The sequence below is a fragment of the Aythya ferina genome (genome assembly GCF_964211825.1).
Source record: "Aythya ferina genome assembly, chromosome: 6".
Lineage (NCBI taxonomy): Eukaryota > Metazoa > Chordata > Aves > Anseriformes > Anatidae > Aythya > Aythya ferina.
The window spans coordinates 21,001,740-21,029,709 of NC_140303.1; the positions used below are offsets into that span (position 1 = coordinate 21,001,740).

The following is a 27,970-nucleotide window of genomic DNA, read 5'->3' on the forward strand; positions in this document are numbered from 1 at the left end:
TCAGTAGCTTTCTACTCTGAAACTACTGAAGAGAGACAGATTAGAGGTCAGGGCAGCTGACAAGTGCTCATATAATATTTATTTATTAATCAGTCTCACCCTTTAATGCACCAGTTTGAACAAAAGAACTTAGTATTAAATATGTATTTCATTAATTCAGGTCCAATTATCAAATAGATTTGTAACTACAGACAAATTTTTATTCACTTCTATTACTAGCTACCATAGTCTGAGGGTTATCTATAAGCAATGAAATTTACTTGGAATATATGCATGCATATCCATAGGCAGTTTGAATTAAAGAACCCTTCACAAATTTAATACCTCATGAAGGCTAGTCTGTGTAATATAGAAAGTTTAGTTTAGAAACAGAATTTCTAATTTTCAGAAATATACCGTTACAAAGTGGAAATTTAATTAGCCTAACAGCAAATTTACACCAGGTTAGTGTTTCAGCAAAAGAAGTTCCTTGCAAAGTCAAAAGTTAACTGTATTAAAAGTTACACAAATTCAAGAATGTGCTTGTAATTTATATATAAAAAGTGACAACGTAAGATCTGAATTTCAGTGATCTTAACACATTTTCAAAGTCCATAGTTGAATCCACCTGTTCCTGCCTTAAACTATTACTTGAATTGACACGTGCTTACACTTTTAAGATTTGCATCAAATAATTCACAAGTCTACCACTGCTGCCCATCTTTAACGGTCTATGCTGGTATGCGGGTTGCAGCTTCCTCTTCTGCATCAGCTCTGTTGGCATTTATTTCTGCCAGCGTTCGACCAAATCGAGTCCACTCATCGCTGCGAGGAACGGCAATTTGCTGTTGACAAAGATAACATTATTTAAACCTACCAGTACATACAAACTGAGCTCATTATGAACAGCAGTATTTGTAAGAGGTTCTGATAGAACAGCTTACCTTTATTTAGTGTAACTTTTAAAGTAGTCTAAACATCAGAAGCTCTAACTAATAAAAGCAGCAGAATTTGCAAGTCCAGTATTTATGCAGTGATACTATTACACGCTTGCATGATATGCTTCTGAGAGACTACCTCCAAAGAACAGTAATGCAATGTCTGCATCCAATCAGTCACATACTACTGCAATACACATACTTCAATAGCGACAGCTTCCCTACAGAACCAAGTCAAGACTTCCTCATTTCATTTTTTTTTTTTTTGTTCAATACTTCTCAAGCCATGGTCAGAATTCACAAAAAATGGATAGGAAGAACATAAGATTCCTGCAAAATTTAAAGCTTTCTGTTAATGGCTTCATCTTATTTTGCCAGCCGTACTATAATGTTTTTTACTTTTTGACTGCGTAGCTGACAGATGGCATGCTAAGAAAGGCAATGAAGCTGGTGAAGGGTTGAGAAAACCAGTCTTACAAGGAGCAGCTGAGGGAACTGGGGTTGTTGAAAAGGAAGCTCAGAGGAGACCTTATCACACTGTACTATTACTTCTAAGGAGACTATAGTGAGGTGGGCACCAAGTGATAAGGGGAAATAGCCTGAAGTTGCGCCGGGGAGTTAGGTTGGATATTAGGAGAAACTTCCTTACTGAAAGAGTTACGCAGCATTGGAATAGGCTGCCCAGGGAAGCAGGAAACTTGTGTATTTAGAACTTGGTAGCATGGTTTCGTGCTAGTACATTAGTACTAGGTTAAAGGTTGAACTAGATAATCTTAGAGGTCTTTTCCAACCTAAATCATTCTGTGATTTTAAATCATGCTAGAATACTTGAAATAGACATCTAAAAGAAAAATAATTTGATAATAAAAATTAAGCCTTATTCCTCTAAACCAGAGGAGGGGGGAACTTAAAAGGAAATTGCAAAACACAAGTCAAAAAAGCTTGAGTAACAACAAAAAAGCTGTAACATACTTTGCACAACACATGGTATACATACCTCTCCCACATCGTATATAACTATTTGTCCCTCTGAATCACCTACAGCAATCTCTCTCCCAGAGTGTGTCCATCTCACACGGTTCAGAGCAGGATTGCCCTCCACAGTAATGCTCGCAGTTGGCACCTGTATCCATTTAAAACACATTGCTAAAAATGCACAAGGATTTCTTAAGTTACAGATTACAGAACATACCTTATCCCTCAGTGATTTATCAAAGTACCCAATATCTCAATTTAGGCAGTTTGTAGGTCTCAATTTACTCTCAGCGGCCATAAGCTATCACTAATGATATAACCAAAACAACACATCTTCTGCCTCTTGGCACTATCAAAAGGCACATCTGCACTCCTGCCATGACACAGGAGGCACATGCCTTTTACCCCCCTGATAGACATGCGTTAATCAGACAGCAAGGAGGAGCCCTGGGAACTCAGGAAAGACTTATAGATAGAGGGCTGGCAGGTCAAATCCAGCCCAGATGCTAGAAATGGGCAACTCCAGTTAAAAAATATAGGCTGGCATGTGCTGCTTCTTCTACAGGACTACTCTTTCTTCTGCATGCAGCTTTAAGACAGTAAAATTTCAGAGAGCCGAGTATCTGTACGATTTTTCCTCTCAACTACCGCCAACAAGTTTAAGTCTCAGAAAAGGTTTATGCAATAGTTAGCTTACACCAGCAATCCTAAATGTTCAATCCTTTAAGTTTAGAAACAAATTACAATTTCACTGCAGTATTACTATGGCAATAACAATATGGCAATAAGAACAATGGTGGTGTATGGGTAGCAGGTTTGTTCATACTGTTAAACTGCAGGCTGCCACGGCTGTATTGGGGGAGGTCTAAAAATTTACTGTCACAACATGGATTGGTATTAAGCTAACATGTTTTATGTTCATGTTACTGTTAAAACAATTTAATTACTGTTGCTATTAATTATGAGCAGTCATTTAAGTTACTAGCCTGTAATCAAAGAATATTTATTAAGCAGCAACTACTGGAATTACAGAATATTTAAGAACAAACAACAAAAATCCTATGGTGAACTCTTTACACTTTTTTCTAAAGTGTACAAAAAACCTTTCCTGCTATATTTGACTGTTAACCTTACTCTTCCTCACCTCAGTGTCATTGTTGAGATTCCACAGGTCAAGCCTGCCCATTCCATCCACACAGGCAAACAAGGCAGGGTGAGTTGGAGACCACATAACATCATAAACATAGTCTGAGTTGTCTTCAAATGAGTAGAGAGGTTTGTTATTCTGAAAAAAAGCAGATGTAATGCAATACCTAAAGTCAGCATTTCAAATTCAAAAGCTAACAAGTAAGGTAAAAATACAGAACTTCTCAACAACATTATGAGAAATAACTAAAAAATGATTCACATTTTAAACTTACTTAAAAAAGAAAAATACTACAATATAACAGCAAAAAAAAGTAATTCTGGCAATAGGAATGCCAATTCTGAGCCTCTACATGCAGTTTAATTGACATGAGTTTTGGTGCTGTCCTCTAGTCCTCCACAAAATTGTAAGAAAACATTTGCAGTACACATAATATGAAGAAACTGAATTTACATGATTTGCATTTGATTATATTGTAATCATTGATATGAAAGGGCAAAAGGTTAAGCAGAATGGATCAAAAGTACACAAATGATACACAATCTGAAAGCAATGACATCTTCATGTCATTAACTAGTTTTGTTTATCAGCTGTCTTCTCTTTGTAAGAAACTAAAAAACAAGCACCAGGAATCAACTAGACTACTGCTATGGACCTTGAGGGCTTCACACAATTTGCCTTCAGTTCACTGAAGTTTCTTAAGTAGCTTACACTATAGCACCACCTTGTGTCAAGGATTATGAAGAGAACCACCGAACTATCTATTTCAGTTACCTTAGTTGTCCAAAGCTTTACCGTCCAGTCAAAAGAAGAAGTGACAAAGAGATGCGAGAAGTCTACAGGTCCAACTGCTGCATGGCAGTGAATACCTGTGATTGGTCCCTGATGTCCTTCAAACATCTCACTGATTCCAGCTTTGCTGTTTTAGAATATATATATATATCAAAAAAAAAAAAAAAAAGGTTAATATCTCTGGAAACCATCCATCTGCAGACAAAGATAGCACTGAAATACAGTTTAAATTTAGCACCAAGAAGATTTTGCCACTTTGTATGGATGTTACCCAATTGCAAAGGCTTCATCTGAACAGGCTCGAATATGGACCTTAATTCCAGTATCTCTTTTCTACACTCTTTAAATGCTAAAATTTACCACAGGGAGCAGAGACTCATTCAGCAGGTACCAATCCACTCATTTAACTACACTGTTCTCCAAGCAATAGCTAAAATTTTGAATCATACGAAAGAACAAAATCCAGTCTCAGGAACAAGTGGAAAACTCCCACTTACTTAAAACAGAAGATGCATGTACCTTGTGGACACACACTAGGATTCAGACATAAAAACTTACAACATATTCCTAATAGTCCTATCAGAAGCAATGAAAAAGGAGGGAGGAAGGGAGAGAGGAGAGCTGGGAAGAACGTTACAGAGAAGTGATACAATTTCAGCTATTCTGGAACCAAAAAGCTGTGCAGCAAGGGTGATGTGTATTTCAGATGAAACCTGGACACTCAATTATATTTAAGAAAGCAATTGATAAGATACAGTCAGACAATTTCAAAATAGATTGAACAGCAGGAGAAGAGCTAGCCAATTTAAGATTTGTGCGTGATGTTACTGTACAATTATCTGCAGAACTGATATAAAGTTTGGAATGTTCTGCTACAATTCAAATGAATAAAACCTCAGTGACCTGTGCTGCCCCCATCACTACAAACAACTCGCAGCCAATGAAGAGAGCATAGTACCAATTCAATATTCAAACTCCTTCTGTTTTTAATGAAGCTCCTACTCGGAAAATAGCATGCACTGGAATTCATACACAGCTACTTTGAACCCCATCAAGACTGAGGACTAAGCACGTGCTATGAATGTATTAGCAGTGTAGAACATACAGGGATTCATCCTTTCACTGTTTTTAAGTCCTTTGAATAACTAAAAACTTTTATTCACCTGCCATGGCGGCATGCAGTGTAGACTGAGCCTTCTTCACTTCCAACAACAAAGTTGTTGACATCTCCAATGGGGAAGGACATGCAAGTAACAGCCACAGCCTTGGACTGTTTATGAACCAGCTCCATGCTATCCTGTAGTGAAAATATCAGTAAAATACTTTTAAAAATAACAAACTGAGTATTATCACTTACAAGGTTAGATTTCTCAATAGTTAAGTATTTTTTGTGTTTTGCTTATATAGAATTGGGCAGAAATGAGCAAATTTTTTCTTGTGTTAGTGGCAAAAACAATTTTAACAACATCCCACGGGGCAGAAGAGGTCTTTTATCAAATGTCTACTAAGCTACCTTAAGAATACTTCCGTATTGTGAAAATGTTTTTAATACTTTATTAGAGACATAATGTTTTTTTTTACAAAATAACTATCCAGAATAGATACTATACATATCAAAAGTTATCTTACCTGTGGCTGGGAAAGCATGTCTAAACTCCAAGAGCATATCTTCCCATCGGTTGAGATACTGATCAAGTTATGAGCATTCTGGGTCCCAACAACATTTACACAGTACACTGGGTGCTAAGAATGTAAAATACCATCAGAAATAGGAATTCCCAAGTCTCAACCAATTCTGTTACAGTTAATATACTGTAAAATATACAGTTTCATTTAGTGAAAGAGAAACAGTTGATCACAGTATGGTACAGAGAATGCTTCCCTATAAAACAAATAGCAGTTTTTCTGACACTTTCATTTTTATGAATAGCCCTGTTCTTCAGTGATAGCACTGGAAAAACATGGACATAAACATTTAAGCATTATAAATCAAGTGCACTGGACAGTTTCCTAGAGGTTAAATACATCTCAACAGGAAACAGTCCTTGTAGATATTTCACCCCCTACCGTGTGAGCAGCAGCTGAAAGCGGAGTTCTCTGCACTGGGGTTCTCTTATTGCTGCGATTATCCCATAGCACTATTTGGCCTGAGTATGTGCCACCAACCACCAAATTGGGATGAAATTTTGCAAATGTAGCTGACATCACTGCTGACTGAAAGGAAAAAACAACCAAAATACACAAATAACTATCATTCGCTGACATGACATCTAAAACCAAAAGAAAATGTGACCAAGTATCAGAGTAAGTTCTATGTCTAGATTTAATACACTATTTCAGTGTCCCATCACATAGGGGTTCAAAACTCTTTGTGAATCCCAATAAGCTTTTAGTTTTAACTTGCATTCCAAAAATGAAGTCTTCCTCCTCTGTTTTTCCCATACGTATGCATTTGTATTTCCTCCTAGCACAGTTTGTTAGAAAAGGAAGGTCAAGCGGTGCACAAGACTTTAATAATATTTACCACATTCTGTGGTCATTTTCTTTGAGAACATCGAAATTGGTCTCAATACAATATAGCTACTTCTGCAATCTGGGTTTTGACAGTAATCTGACAACATGGGATTACGTTTTCATTCAACTATGTAATTTTTCAGAATTATGACATTTTGAAAATTATGTGGCTATTCCAGACTTAGCACAATGAAACAGACTTGCATATTTTTATTTTTTTTAATCTTTCGTAAAAACTACTAGGAAAAACTTCCATCTGCCTTTTTTACTTGCAGCATATGTTTCTTGTTTTCATCGTTGCTCCACCTCCTCAGGCCATCTTCATTTTATTCAGTAAACTACACTCTAGCAGTACACAACTCTGCTCAGTCTCCTTACATACAAACCTTCTTTGTGGTTCAACCATTACACAAGAAGGTTTTTGGTTTTTCAAATAAAATAAGAAAATGAGTTCTTAAGCAAGACTGAACTCTGAACGATGTCAGAAATTCTGGAACAGAAGAATGTTTCTAAACTAAGGTCTCTAGCTATCAACATCTGTTTGCAAATACATGTGGTTAAAGTGAATGCCAGCCCAATGAAATCATTACACTGACAAGCACAAGGAAGGTACTTGTCCAGGCTCATCAACATAAAATCTTTAGCCTCCTGAGACAGAATCATACCTGGCAGTGAAAGACATACTCTGGGGTAGTTTTCTTGTACTTCATATTCCACACAAGGGCCACTCCATCAGGCTCATGAGGTGCATCCTCATTGTTGTTGTAAGAGGCTACAAGTAATTCTGGGTACTGAAAAATATGTGAGAAAGATTCAAAATAGCAAGATGATTAACTAATGGTCCAGACAATCCTAGAATCTTTGTTTTGTGATGCCAAAACACAGTAAAAAGAAAAACAACAAGACTGAAAATCATTTACATCATCCCCGTGAGAAACAGCGTCAGTCAAAACAGCATTTGTTACAGATTTAACTTATAATTAGTATGTTAATACTGTTTTAAGTTCTTGGGTTTTTAAAATTATATCTTGCTTTTAAATGTAAAACCCAATACTTTTAAGTGAGCTTTGTTTTATGCACCTAACACCTCTACATAGCTCATAAAACAGAAGCAATTATGAAGATTTTTTTCTTTATAATACAAAGATTTTGCTACTTTTTACAAAACATTGATGTTTGCAAGCTACGGAGGATGTAAGAACTGTTCTAAGGAACACACTTAGAAATACAGCCTATATTAATTATACTTAGAGAAGGGTCAAGTGGACAGAGCTAGAAGAACTCACAAAGATGACTGCTTAATATAAGCATTTTTTACCTGAGATGACCAGTCCAAACAACTGACAACACGATGCTTTGACCAACGTTCATCAAAAAACTGCCTGTTTAAGGATAGTTTTGCTCCTGCTTGAATCTCTCTACAAAGGCAATTAGAAGGTATTAATCTCTGACCATTTTTAGAGTTAAAATATTGCACATTCACACTAAAGCATTCAATGTTCATGTTACCCTTCTTTGTCTTCTAAGTCTCTTCCACTGTAGTCAAAGAAAATATTGATTTGCTCGGAAAGGGCTCTTTCAACAATCCTTGTAGAGTGGTCAAAGAAACTTAAAAATTCTTCAGAATGCAAAATTTGTTGTTTTTCTTCCTCTGTAAGTTCATGAGGGGCAGCTGGAAAAGGGTTATACACAAAGTTTCTGTAATGCATACTTCCAAAAATTCTTTTTTTTTTTTTTTTTTTTTGGGGGGGGGGGGGGGAAGGGGGACAGTATTCATCATGATTCTGGAAAAATTTTTTCCAAACATCCATACAATAACTAAGTGTTAAAATGTAACTCAAATTATTTTCAACTTAATGGAAAGAAAAGTTAAAATGTATTAATGTTTTTCTTTGTAGCACAAATAACTATGAGGTACCTTCCTCCTCCTCCTCCTTTTTTAACGTTTTTTCTTCCTCAGGTTCAACTAATGGCTTTGGTGCAACCACATCATCTTCATCTTCCTCATCTAAAAAGAAAAAGTACGGTGAGACTGTCATTGTTTTTAAAGAGGAACAGTAACATTCTGTAGGAATCTCAAATATATAAAATGGTGTAATTTAGCTTAAAATGGTTGTATTTATAAAGTGTAGTTCCCAGAATAACGTTATCTCAAACCAAAGATCATTGCAATGCTGTCTACACCTGGATTTTAGTTGCGGTAAATTATGTATTTGTATAAACTGAAAAAGAGGGATTCTTTACAATTTCTTACGCAAAGTAGAAAACTCTCCTATAAGCATTTATGATTCCACACAAAACCATGTGGTAGATGTATGTTCCGTGTAACATCCTGACACATTAATGTTGCAGAATAAAGAAAAATCAAATGTCTAAAATAGTCTACAGAACAGATGCTTACTTGTGATCTGAAACCATCAGAGCCTAATGGGTCTTCATATGGCATGAAGATGGCTTACATTAGCTTTCAGGTTGCTATTCTGAGAGGCAAATTTTGCTAAAGATAATAGCAGGGAGATTACATTTTTTCTGTCATTCTAAATGCAAGTCTCATTATCTGTATCATGTTTGGCAATGAGAACTTTAGAGCAAAATGTGTTTTCCCTAATTGCAATGAGTAACATAAAATGTTAATGTTCGGGAATGCTGACAAGGTTTACAGCACTTTCTGCATTTGTACACTTTATTCTTTGAATACTGTAAACCAGAAAATGACTTTAAATTATTTGGTGTTGTTGAATAAGCATTTCCTGGCCTTTCTTCATCCACTTGCTCATACAGGCTTCTGAAAAGCTATTTTTATTGGTTAAACAGCTATGTCATTTGTCTATAAGGGAATGGCAGCAGGAGTCTACTACATGCCTCATCACAAGTAACGAGACAGTTTTCAGCAGGGACTAGGCTTGTTTGTTGCAGCCATCTCTCTGACCCGTGTTCAGCTACCTAACGACAACAAAAAATCCACATGCACATAGACACAAAAAGAGGGGGGGAAAAAAAAGCGTGGTCAGGGGATGGGAACCAGCTGCCAAGCCATGGTCCCAGCAGCCAGGCCAGCTGACTAGATAGCAACAACCAGATGGTACTGCTAGGATTGTCTCTCAGCTATGAGGTGGCAATGGGATGGCACAACATTTTTCTGCCTGACTGCCTCCAATCATGTCTTTCCCCAATGGCAAGCCTGTGCAATTACCAGCACTCCAGGAGGTCTACAGACAAGCCTTTACCCTGCAAACAAAATACAGCTTGTAGGCCATACCAGCTGCCAAACCACACACATAGTGATAGGTTTAAAGAGGTCTGAAAATCTTTCTAACTCCATAGTATAGGCAATAAAAATATAACTGTACCTGCAGGAAAGAAAGCTTTAAATGACACTGTATAATGCACACAATAATACAAACTCCAACTTAATCAAAATGATAATGACGTATGCCAATCCTACATTACTTGAAATTGAGCGATTTTTACGTTCTGACAAGTTTACAGAACTAGGATAAATGGCATGAATGATTTCAATATATGCTCATACTTTTGAACCAAATGGTGAAGGTTAAAATCTTTCCTTTCAAGGGCCTCAATCAGCCACAAAGGAAAACAGTAATCACTGTCTTTTCAGCCAGCCCAACCGCATTTGTCAGCCCTTTCTCCGTCAATGCAGCCAGAGCAATCAACCTGCCAAACATTCAGAATGGAAAAACAATCTGAAAATACAGGGTATAATGCACCTGCCAGTGAAAATGGCCATTTCAAGAAAAGCTAGTGATCTCAGTGACCCTGCTGAGGAGGCGGTGGTGCAAAGGGGAAAGAACGCGTAAAAGAATTCTTAGTGATCTCCACTCTCTTGCACATTGACACTTCCTTACAAAGCATGCCAATTACAGCTTTTGTGCTACTTAAAAAAAAATGAAAGCTTTTTTGGGCAAAATAATCACGCAGAGAAACAGAAAGACACTGCTCCTTTTTAGATGGATTCACATGTACAGTGGACTAGTAATCTGAAAACTGTATAACTTCTAGAAATTCTAAAGCACAGATTTCTTAATGTCAAATCACTATAGGTGTGAACGTTAATTATTTAAAAAAATGTAATATGAGTTAACAGACATGATTTTGAGAACAACAAATACAGGACCACATGTTCACATTATAGTCAGTTGGACAAAAATCCCCCTCTCGCTATCCCTGCCAATCAATAATGCAGATTTAAATGACACCTTAAATTCAGATATTTGGTTTGGGGTCACCCGGGATACATTAGTCTAGCTTTGAAAGTCCCAAATTAGAAATTTCAACCCAACCCCCCTGCTAGCCATACTACACTGATTCTAAGTACCATTTTCAGTGACAGGAGTCAAATTCTTGTCAAATGCAGATGGTCAACCCCTTAGTGCTAAGTGACCTTCTAATCTACATATTTTATTCAAAAGATCATATAGTTGATTGCTCATGCCTTTTAATGTTTGAAACATAAATGGCATATATTATACAGAGATCTAAATTCCTTCATAGTACTTTCACTGCATACAGCCAGCTGATATTACTGCATTTAAATGCAGGATACAACACTTATTTTAATATTCTCGAAGTATCAGACTTGAAATTGAACATGTCATCTCACTGTGATTTATCTGTAACTACACAAATCTAAAACCTTCTCTTTAAAGAAGTCACATGCAAACTTTATTATTAAGGGATTGGGGGGATGGGGAAGGGGGAGAAGCAGCAAGTTCTTGATCTCATTATCCAATACCAGGATGCTTTCTCACAGACATTTACAAAAGGCAGCATGAAGCTGTTGGACAATAAATGAGATATTTTTGTTTTAATTACTTCTCACATATCTTGAATTTATAAAATTATAGTTCAGGTACAGGTATTTGCAGAGAATTGGTAAAAACAGTAATTATTACCCAGCAAACACTGGAAGACTACATAATTCCTGAAAAAGCTGCACAACTAAGTCAAAGATCCACTTGTTTCATTGGCGTACTGTATTTGGTGTCAGTTATGTAAGTGTGGAAATTTTGAAGGCACTGACTAACCTCATCCTTGTTATTCATTAATAACTACCTACTGATGCTTTATGCTACTTCAGTTGTCAGTATACCACATACAATTCCTCAATTAAAAAAAAGCACGGTTGTTAAGACCTAGAGAAGTCATAGGGTTCTAAAGACCAGAAATGGGACTCTGTCACATCAACATATTGATGAATATTCATCATAAGATGCTAAACAATTAACTCCATGTTTTTTTCTGACAGGGGAACAGGGAATCTTGGTTTATAAACAGCCATCTTCACAATGACAAATTTCTTGTCAATGGATGTTAAAAACAGGTTTAATGAACCACAGAATTTTGATTTTGAATTAACATCAGAATCATGATGTATTTTGGCAAGATGGAAAGAAAAGCAGTACTATATACTAGGCTGCACCCAGCAATAACACTACAGAGTGAAAGTTCCAGTTGTCTGAGTAATCTGTTGCTGCAGAGTAGGTTAATCAAAGTGAAATCATCTGTGAAATGGGTGGCTTTTGTTAAGTAGAACGTGTCTTCATATCAAGTTTTCCCATCTGTATTTCGCTGTACATTTAAGGCATGCATGGGGTAATACATGAATATAAGGCTCCATTATTTCTTGTTACAATATTAAAATGTAAAAGTGCTACATTCACCATTAACAAGCATCCAAGAGGCCAATCTTACACCCTAAATTGCTATTAGTCTGCTTAAGTCAGGACAAAAGGACAAAATTAAAAGGACAAAGTGCTTAATATTCTCATTCTATGTCTTGGAGACCTTACCAGACAATAACTCCTCAAAGAGGGGAGCTAATGCAGCAATACTGTCTGCAGTTACTTGTGATTGCATATGTGCTGTGTTGTACAAAGGCACTAAATAACAAATAGCCTGTTAGCCCAAGAAAAGCCTTAACTGAGACAGTTGGGCAGAGCTGTATTCACTTACATGCCTATCTTTCTTTGGATTAATCACTTTCAGGACCTATAATATTACATCTGGCTGTTATTGGATGTACTGATGACTATTTTCTTTCTATGCAAATTTCAACATTATGTCAGCAAATCACAATGGAAGATATCAAACAGTACATTACAGAGCAGCGTAGCTAGAACTATAGGTAAGACAAAACGCAGCACTGGTGATTACATGGGGGCCAACATAGAGCCTGCAGAACAAGAAGTAATCCAGAGTTCACACATAAATTGCATCTCTGCTGCTGAAACTGCTTTTATCACTGCCTGCTAAAAAGAAACAGCTATATGAAGGGAACACAATTTCAAGTGTATTTTCTAAGAGTAGATCTAGAAGTCTGCTGCCTGATACAGCACGCCAAATGGAGGCCAAACAATAATCCTAATAACCAGTTGACCGCACTAACTAAAAACAATGTCCACCAAAATTGGACAATGAGGGAAGTGGGCAGCAGTGCTGTACACAGCACCATGAGAAGTGGGAAATTGATTTAGACAGCAGAAATGGGGATAATAGAATGAAGACGCTGGGGAATGAAGCTGCCTAAAACCAGGATGTTCATGTTATCATGTTGACAAAGATTATTGAAGTGGTAGTAATGGCACAGAGGCATAGATATTTAGGTTTATCAGTTACAAAATAAGCACTAAGCATGGCACAACACTTAGAAAAATTAATCTCCTTGGTCCCTAAACCAAAAAAAAGGTCATTGTTACTGTGTCACAGCAAAAACAGGAACGTGCCAGGAAGATGAGAAAAAATGAGCATCTCTGCTATATTCCTAGGAACAATGAACCATTCCATGATTACATTTCAGTTCCTTTACATAACAAATACAGCTGTTACAGAAAGAGTAGGATTAGAGGATTGAGACTGTTGAAAATTTTGGAGAAAAAAATCCAAAATGTGAAAAAAATGAAAGACTGAAGTGACACATTTAGGTTTTCATCGAAGCAAGAAGCTCAAGAGCACTGAAGTCTCCACCCCGACATCATTTCTTACTGTGTTTCTCCTCTATGTCCTTAGTGACTTATTTGTATACATTGAACCCAGAAGAAAAAGCACAATGGGTGCAACCCGTAGCTATGAGAAAACCATAAAACAAATACTGCAGATTTACCATCTAAGTCTACTTGGGATATCTTCTTACAAGAACTATGAAACATGCTTAACAACTTCAATTTGGGGAAATTTATTATTCTGTACTGTACAGAATACAGTGAATAACTTCCTGTGAGACAATACTTCCTACTCTAAAGGCAACTAAATCTCTAATCACAGACTGAAACTGATTTTTAGGAGATATATTGACTTTATTCTTTTACGATGCTATAGGAAGAATCAATCTTCCCAAGACAAACACTGAGGTCACAATACGTCAGCCTGTTAGTACTTCAATTCTTTGCATAGAGAGGCAACGCTGCCACTAGCACTGAGGTGACATTCTAGCTCCAGCATCAAGGGCTACATGCAAACTGGTCATGCTTTCATGCCAAGCAGAGAGGAATGATCACTGGCTCGAACCAGCTGCAGCTGAGAAGCCTATTGAGAAGATAGAGGGGAGAGCCACTTCATGTTTAATATTGCCTACGACAGCACAACATGTCTGCACTACAGGGAAGCACGATCATGTAAACTTAGTCTACCTCCCTTCTCTAACTAGAAGAAGCATTTTCCTGCTTAGATTTTTGAACAACTGAATGCTGTCCTTTCTGTCAACTTCTGAGAGGTCTGACTTCCACCTTTTTAAGCCAGAACCATTAGGGTGAAAGGTATTCATAACTTGAATTTAACTTCATTATGCTGAACCTAAAATGGACATCTTCTAAGGCCAACTTTAAGTTGTGGGCATGAAGTCTCCTCTGTGTAACAGTTGCTTTAATTGTGTTGCCACAAATATTTCCATGGCAATTAGCAACTCTTTCAGTTTAAAGCTAGTTTTCCCCAACTTCCTATCTGTCCCAACAGACAATAGTTTTAGCTTGAATGTTTCTCAGTTCAGGTCACAATATAACACAAAACCAAGATACTGTCATTAAAGTAGGTTCTCTTCAGTTCATTTTATAAAAAGGAGTGAACAATGGATCTAAACTAGCTGAGATGTCAACTTAAATTGTGAACATAGATCTTTTACAATGCAATGATGAGCAAGCATCTTCAAGTGACTTCTGTGAAGCACATATATACAAAACTAAAGAGTGTACAGAAAACAGTATTGTTTTTAAGGTAGAATGGATCGTGAGATACTATCTCTACTAAGACAGCTTTCGGATAAACACAGAAGTACAGGTGACCCAACTTTCCAACTCCCCTATAGTAAACGTCAACTACAGCCTATCCACTTAGGGTGAAACTAAGATCATACAATGCCAGGCAATTTCCACTGACAGCAAGCAGCACAAGTAAAACACTTTGAGCACACAAACTACGAACTAAGTCTTCAGATACCATGGTGAACCTGACAGAGGGAAGGAAAAAAACCTCAAGGATTAGAAAATGGAAAAAGTGAAAATTGGGGAGAAAAAAAAATAAGGATACAAAGCCTTCAAGTAAGTTGTGTGTGGGTTCTTAGGTGTCATAAATGCAACATACATCCCACTTTCATCCCACTTTTTGACCAGTTGTCAGCTACTTAAGCAACTTGGTGTCTATGTGTCATGTTTACTAGGAGTACAAAACCGCCATGTTTTATTAGCAGAGCAATGTTACCATTAAACAAGATGCAGAATGACAACAACCCTCTAAGCAAGACATGTATGTGTTTAATAGAACTTGTATTAATTATCTCACAAATCAATCTTCATTCTACCACATTAAGTTTCAAGATCACAAGTGTTAGCTCTAATACAGTCAGTAATCATTACTGCAATAAAATAAAAGGAAAATAACTTAGGTTGAAATAACTTAATCATTCACCTTCCTTTGGCTGCGTCATAACTGGTGTTTGTGTTTCCTTTGTATATGTAACAATTTCTCGAGGAGGAAAGTCAACTTGTGTAATTTTGGCCATTCCAAGTTTAACAGGTCCACGTCTACATGAAATGAATAGAAACATTAGAAAAAATAGTTAGCTTTATGAATTACTTCACATTTTGACTAGAATAATACTCGTGTCATCACGTCACAGCTTTGTCAAACTTAAGCCAGGTGGAAATTTAATCCTGAAGAAGTCACAAAATTATGATTATTATTTTCACTATTATTTAAAATCAATAGCTATTTCTACATGTAAGACAAAAATAAAGACGTGCAAATATATACAGATATCTGATTATTTGATGTCATTTTAAAGCTTTGTTTTTGCAGTTGCCTAGGGTACTGCTACATATATGAAATACCCATATTTTCATTGTACTGATCTGCTCACATGACTATTTGTATTTATTTTAGGACTTTAAAACTTAAAAGAAACAGCTTAGTTACCCTGAATGTAAAAGTATTTCCTAGTCCACTTAACTGTGCTGCATTTTTTAAATTTTATTTTTATTTTTTTTTAAATCTATCTGTAGGCTGCTATTTAGAACTCAGAACTGCAAGTCTGGTCTGAAACTCACACGCTGATAAGTGATTTATCCATAATACATTACTCCAGTATGTAATACTGGAAACCTCTGAGCTTTCTGACTTTAGCTTATGAAAGATGCTACAAACACAGATACACCCAGTATCAAATTACAATGCAAAAATATATTTCCAAAAACTACACAATATTAATTCAGTCTTTGTAACATCCTGCAAAAGCATATGTACTGTAGTAATTATGTGAAGATCTACACTCCATATAGCTAAATTGCTGTTAATTTCTTATTAATGACCCCTCTCCTAAAATGAAAGAAAAAAAAAGAATCTCCTTTTGAAGTTTTCAATGGACGGAATCATAATTCATATAGACTGATATGGGTTTTATTAAGTAATTATAATGAGCTACAGCTCAATATAAACATTTGTCATTCATGTATATTATAAGATGGGAGTCATTCTGTCTGTTTTTACATGTCTAAGTTTTTTATTTTAAAGAAATTACTTTAAAGTTTGTCTTGCCAAAGAAAGACTCAAAGAAAACATTAATAAAGTAAGCTCTGTTACTAGAAATAAGCACATTATTTATATTAAATGACATCAAAACTTCTCATTACCAGCCAACTGCACAGTATCTTGGGACACTGAACTTCTGTAACTCACAGAACAGTCTCTTAACAGTAACTTGATGTCTTAAAGAAAAAGAATAGCTCTTATACTTATTATCCAGAAGTATATGAAAAGGGAATATAAGAAATCTATGCAATACCCCAGATCGGAATCAGAGTGGAGCTGAAGAACTGATGGATCAGTATCCCAATGCAGCGTCCTGATACCACAGGTTGAACAATCATGCAGCATTAGCAAAAAAGGCCAGAGATTAGTGAAGCAAATACACACTATGAAATGCTAGAGTTAAAGTAAGCTTAAAGTTATTTCATTGTTCACAAGAAACGAGGCAACATAACATCAGTTAAGGGAAATTCAGCAAATATTCAGTGCAATAAATACTATATGCGGTAAATACAAAAGTTAAAAAAGCAAACACAGAATTCAGAGCTATTAGAAAAGAATTAAAATCTTTTAAAGACTGAAAGTTAAAGATCTGCAAACAAATGCGGCCTTTGTGAGAGGCTAATAAAAATATTTTAAATAGTGACAAGAACCACTAAAAACTTTCCTTTTTAAATCTGTTCAGATTTGTTCATGTCATATGAAGACAGATTTGTTAATGTAATGCAATATTGCCCAGAGCAGTAAATATGTGGAGGAAATTGTCATATTGGTAAAGGAAATGAGTCAACACATAAACCTTTTGGTAGAGGGGGAAAAATGCATTTCCACTGGGAAAGAGAACTGCTAGAGTTTCCAAGATGTGACACTGCAGTAATTATGGGTTAAGCACTGCCTTGGGCTTCTAAGTGTCATCTGATTTAGAGCCAACTCTATTTAGGATACTTAAATCTCGTAGAACTAGTGGACTTTATATTAATAACACATTTCAAAGTCATATGGAATAATGAACAGAACACATCAAGTCACTTTCATATCTGAAGAAATATGAAGTGGGAACTAGATCTTCCCTCTCCTATCATCTTAAACCTTCATACCTTCTCCACAAATTTCCATTTAGTCTACCGCCTGCTATCAGGCTTAGGCAAAGTTTTAAAACAAGCATACAAGAGAGATTAATAGATGAACATGCATCTGAAGTTTTCAGAAATTATTTTTTTAAATCTTGTTTTGTAGCAAATGGAAAATTGTTTTATTGACTTATCATATTTAAATAATAAATTCTTTATTTTTTCAAATTTCATGCATGGCATGGCAATGTTCTCATAAAGCAAGCACAGAATTCCAAAACAAAGATGATCACCAAAATTTACAGGCAACATGATGAAAACTCACAGCTTCAAGTGTGCCATTCATTACTTTGTTCTTGTAGAAACCATACGTTATAAGAATACTGAATTTTAATTAAAAATTACAGATCCACTGTTATTATTTAGCAAATAATTCTGCGTAGCTGATAATGCACCCATAGCCATAGCTTAATACCTGAATATCTAAAACCTTGACATATCTTCTGTGCATCAAAAAATACCCAATTTTACCATTATTTTGAGTGTGCCTATTCTTTATGTCTCTGCTATTTTGTTCGGCTAAGTAGATTTAAGCCTGAAGTTTAATTTGGTGCCTGAGATTTCAGGGTGGATATTGTTCATACAGAGATTCAATCTTGCCATGCATATGAAAAAGAAAACAAAGCAAAACCAAACCACCACCTCCTCAACATTTATGTTGCTTAAGCAAAGAAAAACTTATCTATAGATTCAAATGCTCCATCACCACAAACACTTTGCCAACATTTTCTGTCCCACTTAAGAGGAACTTAGGGAAAGCAATATAAATTTAAAAGGCTCCAACCTCTGTACTTACTTAAGACCTAGTCATTACTGAGGTTGCCCTCCTGTTTTCAAAGGCGTTTTTTTTTTAATTTTTTATATTAAAACAACAATACTCTGCCTTTTAAAATAGTTAAAATCAACACACACTATAGTACTTACAGTTAAATTCTTCTCAGAGAGATTCTTTAAAGAAGTAACATTCTGAGATAAAACTCACCTATTACGTAAGTATCACAAGCATACAAAATACTGTTCCTTTTGTTTTCCAGAAATTTGTTATGCCTTAAGTTAAATGAATTTATATATAAGCTTCAGTGAACTTACACTTCTATTTATCCACATGCTTGAACTTGTTTAAATCTAGGTAAATTCCTAATACACATACATCTAAGAAGTACTTTCTGCACTTATAAACTAATTCTTTAAAAAAACCACAAAACTTAAAAGTAAACTAACAATGCTAATTTCCAGTCTTAAATTTTTACTCTTAACTTAGAAAGAGAACGAATGCTGAGGTGAGAAGGAACAAATGGTAACAAATGCAGAACCAAAACTCTTTACTGAAGTAAGTAAAGACAGATGGAAGTAACAGGAGGAACACAGTCTGAACACTGCTTTACTAATTACTAAATAAATGAAGTTACTGGCAATGTTCTGTATCAGAGACAGTAAATGACTAAACTCATAAAGGAGATAATCATCATAAAGTATGGTTGTGGCATGAACAGAGAACTGTAGAATGGCCATATACCAAAAAAGAACTGAAATAACACACTGATGTGAACAGAAATACATATGTTGAAAACAATACTCTCAATTTAAGACTATCAAGAACAGTAGAACTTGCCTTGCTAGCATACCACACATAGATATGAAAGCCACCTACGAAATGCCAGCTATAATGCTAGGGCACATCACACAGTCCAACTTTTAGGTTGAAGTGTATGCATACAATAGGAATGCCGTACAAATTTAGAATATAGACATTGTTTACTGAAGGAGGGGAAGAATGTTACCTGGTGGTCAGAGACTAAGTAAGCAAACTCAGATCTCTTACAATGACATATATAGCCTTAAATTTAGCTATCAATTTCCTATCTCCATGCCTTGAAGTCCACAGTCTTTCTATGCTTCCATGTCTTGAAAATTGTGCAGACCCAAATTTAAAGTTTACAAATGGATGAAGCTATAGAGACTTAGGATGTAAGTTTTCTCAAGTCTTCATAAAAAAAAAAAAAAAAAAGCACGCATACAACAACACTATGTTGCTATATATCTGGAACATACAATCAGAGGACACAGTACACCTACGAGGCAGAAATAAATTCAGTACACAACATGGAGTTCAATTACAGATGTGGTGAAAATACTGTTTCATACTAACTTTAAATTTAAAACGAATGAAAATAAAAGCCTTTTTTACCCCCACATCAAGTAACTCTTTTTGTGTTTGTTTGTTTTTTTTTTCCCTTCTATACACTGAATTTAAATATAAAATGACAGTTTAACAACCAGTAATCACAGATTTCAAATAATTTAAAATTTGCTTGTTACTCAGTTAAGGAACGATGCTATTGGTTCTTTAGTTACATGACAAGTGGACTTGAACTGCATAGTGAATAAGCTATGAGTGCTTATTCACTGCACCTGAGTGTTTAAAAAAAAAAAAATGAAGTATGGATTCATATCTGCTGCCTCTAGTATTCCTTGTTTCAATTTAGTGGTCGCTACTTTGAAATAAAGACCTTATCACCTTTCTTCAGGTCATTAAAAACTTGACTATTTTCAGGCTAAGACTGTGTACACATAACCCACAAGTGTACAGTGTACTCCAGTCTTTCAAAAAGACGTGTAAAGGTGGTATAAGTATTCAGTCTTTCTCCAAAACAAAGATTCATTCACAAAGGATGAACAAAAGGAACTGAGGATGCTGTGCTTTAATGAAACTTCATCCACAATGTATATTCAGAAGCTACAGTACATGAGCAATGATTGTACAGGGGAGGGAAAACGTTATCAGTGTTAATAGGCAAATGCTGCTCTTGTTCAGAGAGCGCATGGAAAACATCAGAAATACCCTTCGGAAGTAGATTCCTATCTTATCACCCATAAAGCTCCATTCTTAGTTCCTAGTTTAATGGAAGTATTTAATTGACTCTCTTTACAGTGGCATTTCTCAAACTGTTATGAACAAAACATTGCTCAAAAGGATGTAGCAAGTAGCAAAACTGAAAAAAAAAAGTGGCTATTCTAACATGCTTGTAGCTTGTGAGTCGTACAGTTAAGTTCTGAGGACAGCTGCAAGGTGAAATAACTTGGGAATACAGTTTTAAGTGAAAAAAAAAAAAGAAATAAGGCAAGGTTTGTAGATAGCATTTTCTGTTAGATCCAGCAACATGGAGGGAAAAATAGCCAATATCCATACACACTCTCCTTCAAAGAGCTGGGAAGTTTGATTTTTTCTAGTTGTTCTTTTGTTCAGAGACATTCATGTTCACAAGAATATTATCACAAGACTTTCAGACTCTTTAAAGATGAAACTTTAAACCTGCAAGCTCAAAAACCTCAAAGTTTCTGCTGGCAATCTAAAATCAGTTAAGCATAGTTGCATTTCAAATGTAAAAGTAAAGCACTTCTGTAAAGTAGTCACTGTTCACAGATTCAATATTGGTGTAAATTGATATTCAAGTAATTAAATTTGATTTCTTCTAAAGTTTCATTATTCATAATGCAAGTGTTAAGCAAAGGAATATAACAAGGTGACATACCTAGATCCAACAGCGCCATCACCAGAGTCCTGGCTTCCAGCCTCACTTGGCGTACTCACAGATTTGGAAGACGGAGAGGTAGGAGGAGGGACTAAATAGTGAAACAGACAGGTATCCGCTGTTACTACTCGCAGAGGTTGCACAGCTTAGGATGTTTTAAAATTAATTTAACATGAATCATTAAAAAAAAAGTGATGGCAAACAAAAAATACATGGATGAAATGAACAGTAGAAAAAGAGGGGAAAAGACAATGTTAACATTTCATGCTGGTCTTTCATGCAATTGTTTGGCATTTACGCATCTGGAGCATACAAGACGATATGGAGGGAAAAACATTACAAAAAAATGACTTGAAAACAGATTTTTAAAAACAGAATTTTTAAAAAAAGGTAGCATCTATTTTTGCAGGACATTTCCCACTAAATCATGTTGATAAAACATAAAAGGAAGATACTTATTAACATAGCTTTTCTCAAAAATTACACACTGAAGGTATTTAACTGGTAATTTTATTTTGAAGCATATAATCACAGAAATGCAGACAAAAAAAGTGGCTTTGTCATGGAGCATACTAGTATTTTTGCTTTAGTTCTAGACAAATCAACACAAATTCTGCATATTACACTCAAGTTTGTTAGTGTTAGCTTTTGGGAGATTTTTGTGGTTTTCTGTTTTTTTGTTTTACCTGACAAGCAGGCTAGTACTGATACATTGAAACTTTTTCTTAAAGTCAGTTCATTTCCAGCATTTAGATGAAGATTGTAATTAAAATCACCATGTTTTTTTGGAACTGATACATAACAATGAATCTTATACAATCTAAAGAATGTAAAGCTATGTCAAAACTTTTTAACTTTTCCTTCTAGAAATAGTTATTTTTTTTGTTTGTTTTAGAAATAGTGAAACTCATTATTTAACAAAGCTTAAATTTATGTTTAAGAATCAGAATGCGCGTTGAAGGTTCTTTTATGCTTCACTTTTCAGTAACATGTAGAGCATTCATAGCATGGATTTACTCCTTAGCAACACCAAAGAATAAACTTTAACCTACTGAAGACCAATTAGTTATACAAGTTGGCATCTATCCTGTCAGAGGTCAGCCAAGGGAGAATTCTGAATTTAGATCTGCAGCATTTCAGGAGAATTTCCTGAAATCACAAGTATATTGGAAATTCTGAAGAACGTTTCCATCTTATCCCAAAACAGAGACATCATTCTGGTTGACAGAAATTCTATCCTGAACATGCAAAACAGTCAATATTTTGACCGTTTTTAATAAATTTACTCAATTCAATAAATTGAGTCTCTCTACAAGAGAGATTTTCATATAGGTTTAAAAATCATACAGTTATACTTCACAAATACATACACATACCTATATTTTATACACATGTATGGGTGTGTATGCACACAGATAAGCTTTGAAACGTTCTCCAACCCAGCATCACCATCTACTGAATAGTTTATACTAAAGGAAACATCTATAGGCCTTCATATTGTTACGTGTCTGTGCATTACTGAAAATGACAGCATTTTAATGTCACCCATTCTTAAACAAACAGGTGAAATGACAAACTTATCTTGTCACCATTTAAAAAAAAAAAAAAACAAACACACAACAAGAACTATATATACTGCTCTAGCAGTATGGCCAAAAAATTCAGTAGCTTAGTTTAATGATACAGTGCCCTCTTGTGGAGCAAGCTGTTTTTAGGAAAGTCTTCCCATTGGTAAGGCAGTATCTCTCCGATAAGTGTGAAGAACATGCCAAGTAAAAGTCCACCTACCCCAACAAAGGATGCCTTCTTGAAAGTTATTTGTTATTTTCATTCATATATATATATATATATATATGTATATATATTACACACACAAATATACATGTATAATACATAAATAAATATATGCATTATATATAGAGAGAGAATGATAGATATCAAAAACATACTTACACTAAGGTCCCTTCTCCTGTAAGGAAGCCACCTCTCCTTGGCAGTTACCAGGACAATAATTACCTTACAAATTCTTAATACAACTTCCTAGGAAGGAATCTAATCTCAAGTAATCCACCCACACTGACAGCATGAGCTGAAGCCATCTGCACACCATGCTGGTCAGCTGTGTTGGCTTCAGTTCAGGTGCTTCAGCACTGTACTGTCATGCTTTCCCAGTACTCAGTCAGCAGACTCAGCTTGTGCCTCAGGCATGCTACTGAGAGGTAGCAAGTAGAACATTTTAGCTTGATCTAGCACTCATATTAGAACAATCTATCTTGAAAGGGAACAAAATGAATTATCTGTGTAACTGTGTACTTACAAGGCAGTGACTAAATAGGGGGTCAACAGGATTAAATACAACACATGCAGGGTTGTGACCTGTTATCAGACGCCAGCACATCAAAAAACTTTTTAAGGACTGGTCATCCTGTGTTTTTTAGGTTCTCTCTTACAGATTAAAAAAACAACCAAACAAACAAAAAAAAACACACCTATTTCTTTAAGAGTCTCATGTTAGCTGCCTTAGCAAAGCCATGTGCAAGGAGGTTTTCAAGTATTTGCTGAAGAAAATCCCTAGTAGCTAAGAATTGATTACTTATATGCTAGTGCTAGCATAGCCCAAATGCAGTCTACCTACAACTGAACTGTGAGAACAACTCAAGCTATTAACATTACTGCTGTGGCTGTTGGAATGGGAGCAGTGTTAATGTTGTTTATTTCCCATTCATTTTCAAATGTTTGAGGACAGTCCAAAAACAATTATGAAGTTGTATTCACACACAGACTATACCTAATTATTATTACATTTATTTGCAAACCCAGTTGAAATAGACCCTCATCATCATTGAGCCAAATTGAAAATTAAGTTTTAACCCCTCTTTGATTTCACAGAGAGAGTTGAAAATTGGAGTTGAAGTACCACCCTCTTCACTTTCATTTACCAGAGAGAAGTGGCTAAGTAAAGGCAAAAAGCAACAACCAATATACTAATCCATTGAAGAGCAGCACAGATACGAATCATCATCCTTGACAGTTAAATTTTATACTTAGCCTTGCTATTACTCCATCAAAGTCAGTCAGGTATTTGAGATAAGGAAAATTAGGACATAAAAGGCACAGAAAGAAAACAAGCCAACCCCACATGAAAATATTAGGATTAAGATTTAGCATTATGAGAAAGGGGAAAAAAATGTGCAGGGAGAACTGAAAGAGAAAACAACAAATTTGTGATACTTATAACTAAAAAACTCCAAATAATCTTAGTAGAAAGCATATATTTTATGAATATTACTAGCAATGTGTACTGAAGCACATAAACATAGCACTAGACATTTGTAACAAAGTAGTACCAGAAACAAGACATGCATACCCAAAAAACAGTGGCCATAGAAATTTCATGCTAGTTATATATGTATCACAATACCACCACCAACAAAACACTTCTTATAAACTAATATAAATATTCCTACCAACAGGAGATTCAGGTGTCAGCCCCATGCTCTGAAGTAATGCTTCAGCTTCTCTTCTCTTCTTTTCAAGATCAGATTCTTCTTGTACAGGAAGAACATCTTTCTTCTGATCAGTCTAAAAATAATTCAATATCTAAATTCTGGCATTTAATAGGTATTAGGAATGGTTTCACTTTATTTCTCACTGCATTTTCTGTGCTACTGAAACCTATAATCACATGGGTTAGTTACTTGACTCTATCTACAGAAAGCATCTTGGGAATTACGAAAGCAAAAACAGAGGGAATCACAAGTTTTGCAGCTTTAATACTATCTTTAAGTAGTTTTCTTTAAAAGTAGTTTTGTAATCTACTAGATTTCACACACAAGAAAGTATTAATATCACACCCTTATCCTTATATAATTTAGAAATAATGGAAGCTCTACTGTGAAAGATTCTGAACACTCCATATTTTTCCACAATTCATTTAACTGCTTACTCAATTACAGAATTTAAATTCATAGTTTAAGGTGTTCAAAACTCAGTCACTGTCAAGTATTTCTGTAAAAATAAATTAATTATACAAATACTAGCCTTTAGCAGATGCAGCAAAATCTAGACCAAGTTACAATAACCCTACAACATGATTAAAGACTAACTGCTTCTCACGTTACTACACATCATACTTCTGATCTACTCTACGTCTTTTAAAAAAGCTATTTCCAAACTTTAGAGGAAGATTAAAACTGATAAGCTGGGAATCATATGGGGAATCTCATGTACAGACAATACGTAATTGCAACATCATCAGAACATAACTTGAGATATTTCCCTCTCCAGTTTGTCTGAATCATTTTGCTGGCAGCTGCCCAGACTTCAGCCATAAGCTAATTTAGAACTTGTATAAGATCATAACCAAAAGAGAGGATGTCATGAAAAGGGACACAACACACCAAAGCATTCCAACAGAAGTTTTGTTTATGATCTGCTTTCTGGAGAAATGTAGCAATACACCAGATTGTCATTTACACTAACAGAGAGAAATCCAGGAGACTGTTAACAAATCAAGTCTAACACACAAGTAGCATGCATTCCCTGAGCATTGCTCTGACTTTAAAATTCAGGTTAAAGATGAATCAGAGCAGAATAGAGCACGCGGTTCAATAACAATACTGACAGTCAAACAACTCATACGGACATCCTTGAAACTGCATTTCAGAAAGGAATTCTTCAAGTTATATCATCACAAATCATTAATAGAGCTTTTGTGCAATATTTCAGTTAATTCTAACAGTAATTGCCTAATTCATTATTTATGATGCACACAAGCATACAGTTTGTATTTCTAAAACTACATGTGAGATTGGTTTTTTTGTTTTTTTTTTTTTTAAATGTACCTTACCACATGGATAGTTCTAAAATAAAAGAAAAAGTAGGTGTTTACTCTCACAAAATGAAAGCACTACATTTGCATGGACCATTAAACAGACGTTACTTAAATAACTGTGGAGTGATACATGCAGTCTTTTTGGACAGGCTACATACATGTATATTTGGGGCAAGTTACATAGGCAAACAGTCAAGGTTCAAAGGGAAAGTTATTTCTTACTTCTTTCTTCTTTCTTTCTTCCTCCTTTCTTTTCTTTTCCTCTCTGATCTGAGCTAATCGTTGCTTCTTGCGCTCCAACTCCGCCTTCAGTTCACTTTTGTCAGACATGGCTGAAACACTGATCAACACAGAAATCATACCACTGCTTGTTTTTGTTCGCTTGAGATTGCTTATTTATAGGAAAACAGCTATCATTAAAGTAACTATACTAAAGATAGAACAGTGAGAAGTCTTTCAATCCTAATTAAAAAAAAAAAAACAAAACACATTCCTATTTCCATGTTTCCTTCACTCTGTACATTCTCACTACTAAAATTGATTTAAAACAGGACGATGATATGGTGACAGCACCCACTGCTAAGATAGTACTGAAGCTGTTTGGAGGAGCTGCTCTGAATCATACATCAGGCACTGAAAACAGGGTTATCTGATCTTGCCATAGGATTCTGCACAGCTACAGAGCCAACTATGGCACGTACGTACAGAAAACTGCATGGACAATGCGCCTGGAATATTTTTACTTTCTCTTTCATCCTCTGACTGTTGACACATGACAACTTAGCAGTATGGAAGCGATATATCCTGCTACATCCAGTTGCAGAACTTAAAACACAGATTTAACAAAAGATTTAGTAAGTCTACCATAAACTGCAAGGCAAAGTAGGTATCAGCGTGACGGCAAAAAAAAAAACAACGCCTGTCAAACATGCAATACCAATCTTTTTGTGTTTTATCCATAGACCTTTTGCATGGTGCTAAGAAATTGTTGGATCTTTTAAAGACAACAATTCTACAAAAGCTTTGTTACATAACTCATCCAATTAAAAACAGACAGGAAATCCAATAACAAACAAAAGCAGAAAAAAAAAAAACAACACTTCAGAACTTAAAGATTTGGGACATGGACACGAAAACCTGTGTGAACAGGCTGGGTGAACAAACACTTAGTTTTACTGTAAGGCAAATCTGAGTGAGTAAAGAAAGTGCAGAAGTGGTTCTACCACAGCCAAGGGATCTATAAGGGCCTTTGCACCAAGCGTGATAATACTGACATCAGATTACGCATCAGTAATACGGCTATTTACGTATTTAAAATTAAAAATATGCGCAAGCGTTTGCATAGTCCATCTAAGGGCAGGAAAAGCTGTAAAACGCTGCAAGGCTGACACATTTACCCCCCTGTACACATCGGTAGCTCTTCCTCCATATTGCCTGCAAACACTTCAGTGTCAACAAACGATAATAATAACAACAAAAAAAATGGCATTTCAGGCTTCAACGCAGCCCGGGGAAGGCGTGCTGTCACCGCACCGCGGCCCCTCGCCCCAGCCACCCCCCCGCGCCCCGCAGGACGGGCAGGCCCCACAGCGGCAGCAGCGCCCGGCCAGCCCCGCCCGAGGGCGGCAGGGCCGAGCCCCGGCCCCACGGCCCGCAGCCGGCACAGGCAGGGCCCCACCCCGCCGCCGCGCCGGAGGGTCCCCGCTGACAGCCGGGCCGGGTGAGAGCAGCGGCCGTTAGAGCCGTTGGAGCCGTTACCGCGGGACCCCGCGCACCTGACGGCGGAGCCCGCCTCCGCGCCCCGCTCGCTTCCGCCCCGCCGCACAAAGGCGCCGGCAGCTGACAGGCGGGCGCCTACGGCGGGCGCGGCGGGTCAAACCAGCCGCCAAGGCGCTGCGGAGACTTACGGCGGAGCTCCGGCAGCAGCACCGCGCTCCTTGGCGCCGCCCGAGGAGCGGCCCTGAGGGGAGGGGGGCTCAGGCGTGAAGCGACGCGAGGAGGCGGAGGGCGCTACCGCGAGCCTCGGCACCGCGCCCCTTCTGTGGGGAGGTGGCTCAGAACAACGACGCCCAGCATGCAACGGGCGGGCCTCGCCC

General features: G+C 36.5%; 1 protein-coding gene across 8 annotated transcripts; it reads right to left on the bottom strand.

Annotated features, from left to right (window-relative positions):
- Positions 1-64: 64 nt before the first annotated feature.
- DYNC1I2 (dynein cytoplasmic 1 intermediate chain 2) lies at positions 65-27,938 on the bottom strand. Of its 8 annotated transcripts, none has more exons than XM_084524464.1 (17): positions 27,650-27,938; positions 26,097-26,214; positions 24,508-24,622; positions 21,041-21,131; positions 16,634-16,693; positions 15,262-15,377; positions 8,264-8,353; positions 7,855-8,017; positions 7,664-7,763; positions 7,011-7,136; positions 5,899-6,045; positions 5,461-5,574; positions 4,995-5,128; positions 3,814-3,958; positions 3,037-3,177; positions 1,915-2,040; positions 65-824 (listed from the first exon to the last, which is right to left on the bottom strand). In XM_084524464.1, the coding sequence occupies exons 2-17, from the start codon at positions 26,202-26,204 to the stop codon at positions 711-713; spliced, it is 1,890 nt and encodes a 629-aa protein (XP_084380590.1). In that variant the 5' UTR covers positions 26,205-26,214; positions 27,650-27,938; the 3' UTR covers positions 65-710. The 8 variants fall into 8 exon arrangements, with proteins under 8 accessions (XP_084380590.1, XP_084380587.1, XP_084380591.1 ...); XM_084524461.1 differs by having other exon boundaries at positions 27,782-27,937; XM_084524465.1 differs by having other exon boundaries at positions 27,633-27,934.
- Between the last annotated feature and the right edge of the window lie 32 nt (positions 27,939-27,970).

Bases quoted from the DNA above. Each gene is read 5' to 3' on its own strand.
- DYNC1I2 (XM_084524463.1), bottom strand. The intron at 6,046-7,010 runs GTATGATTCTGT...TTTTCCTTTCAG, and splicing joins AGTATGTCTTTCACTGCCAG to TCAGCAGTGATGTCAGCTAC. The intron at 2,041-3,036 runs GTGAGGAAGAGT...AAATGGATACAG, and splicing joins ATCTCAACAATGACACTGAG to GTGCCAACTGCGAGCATTAC.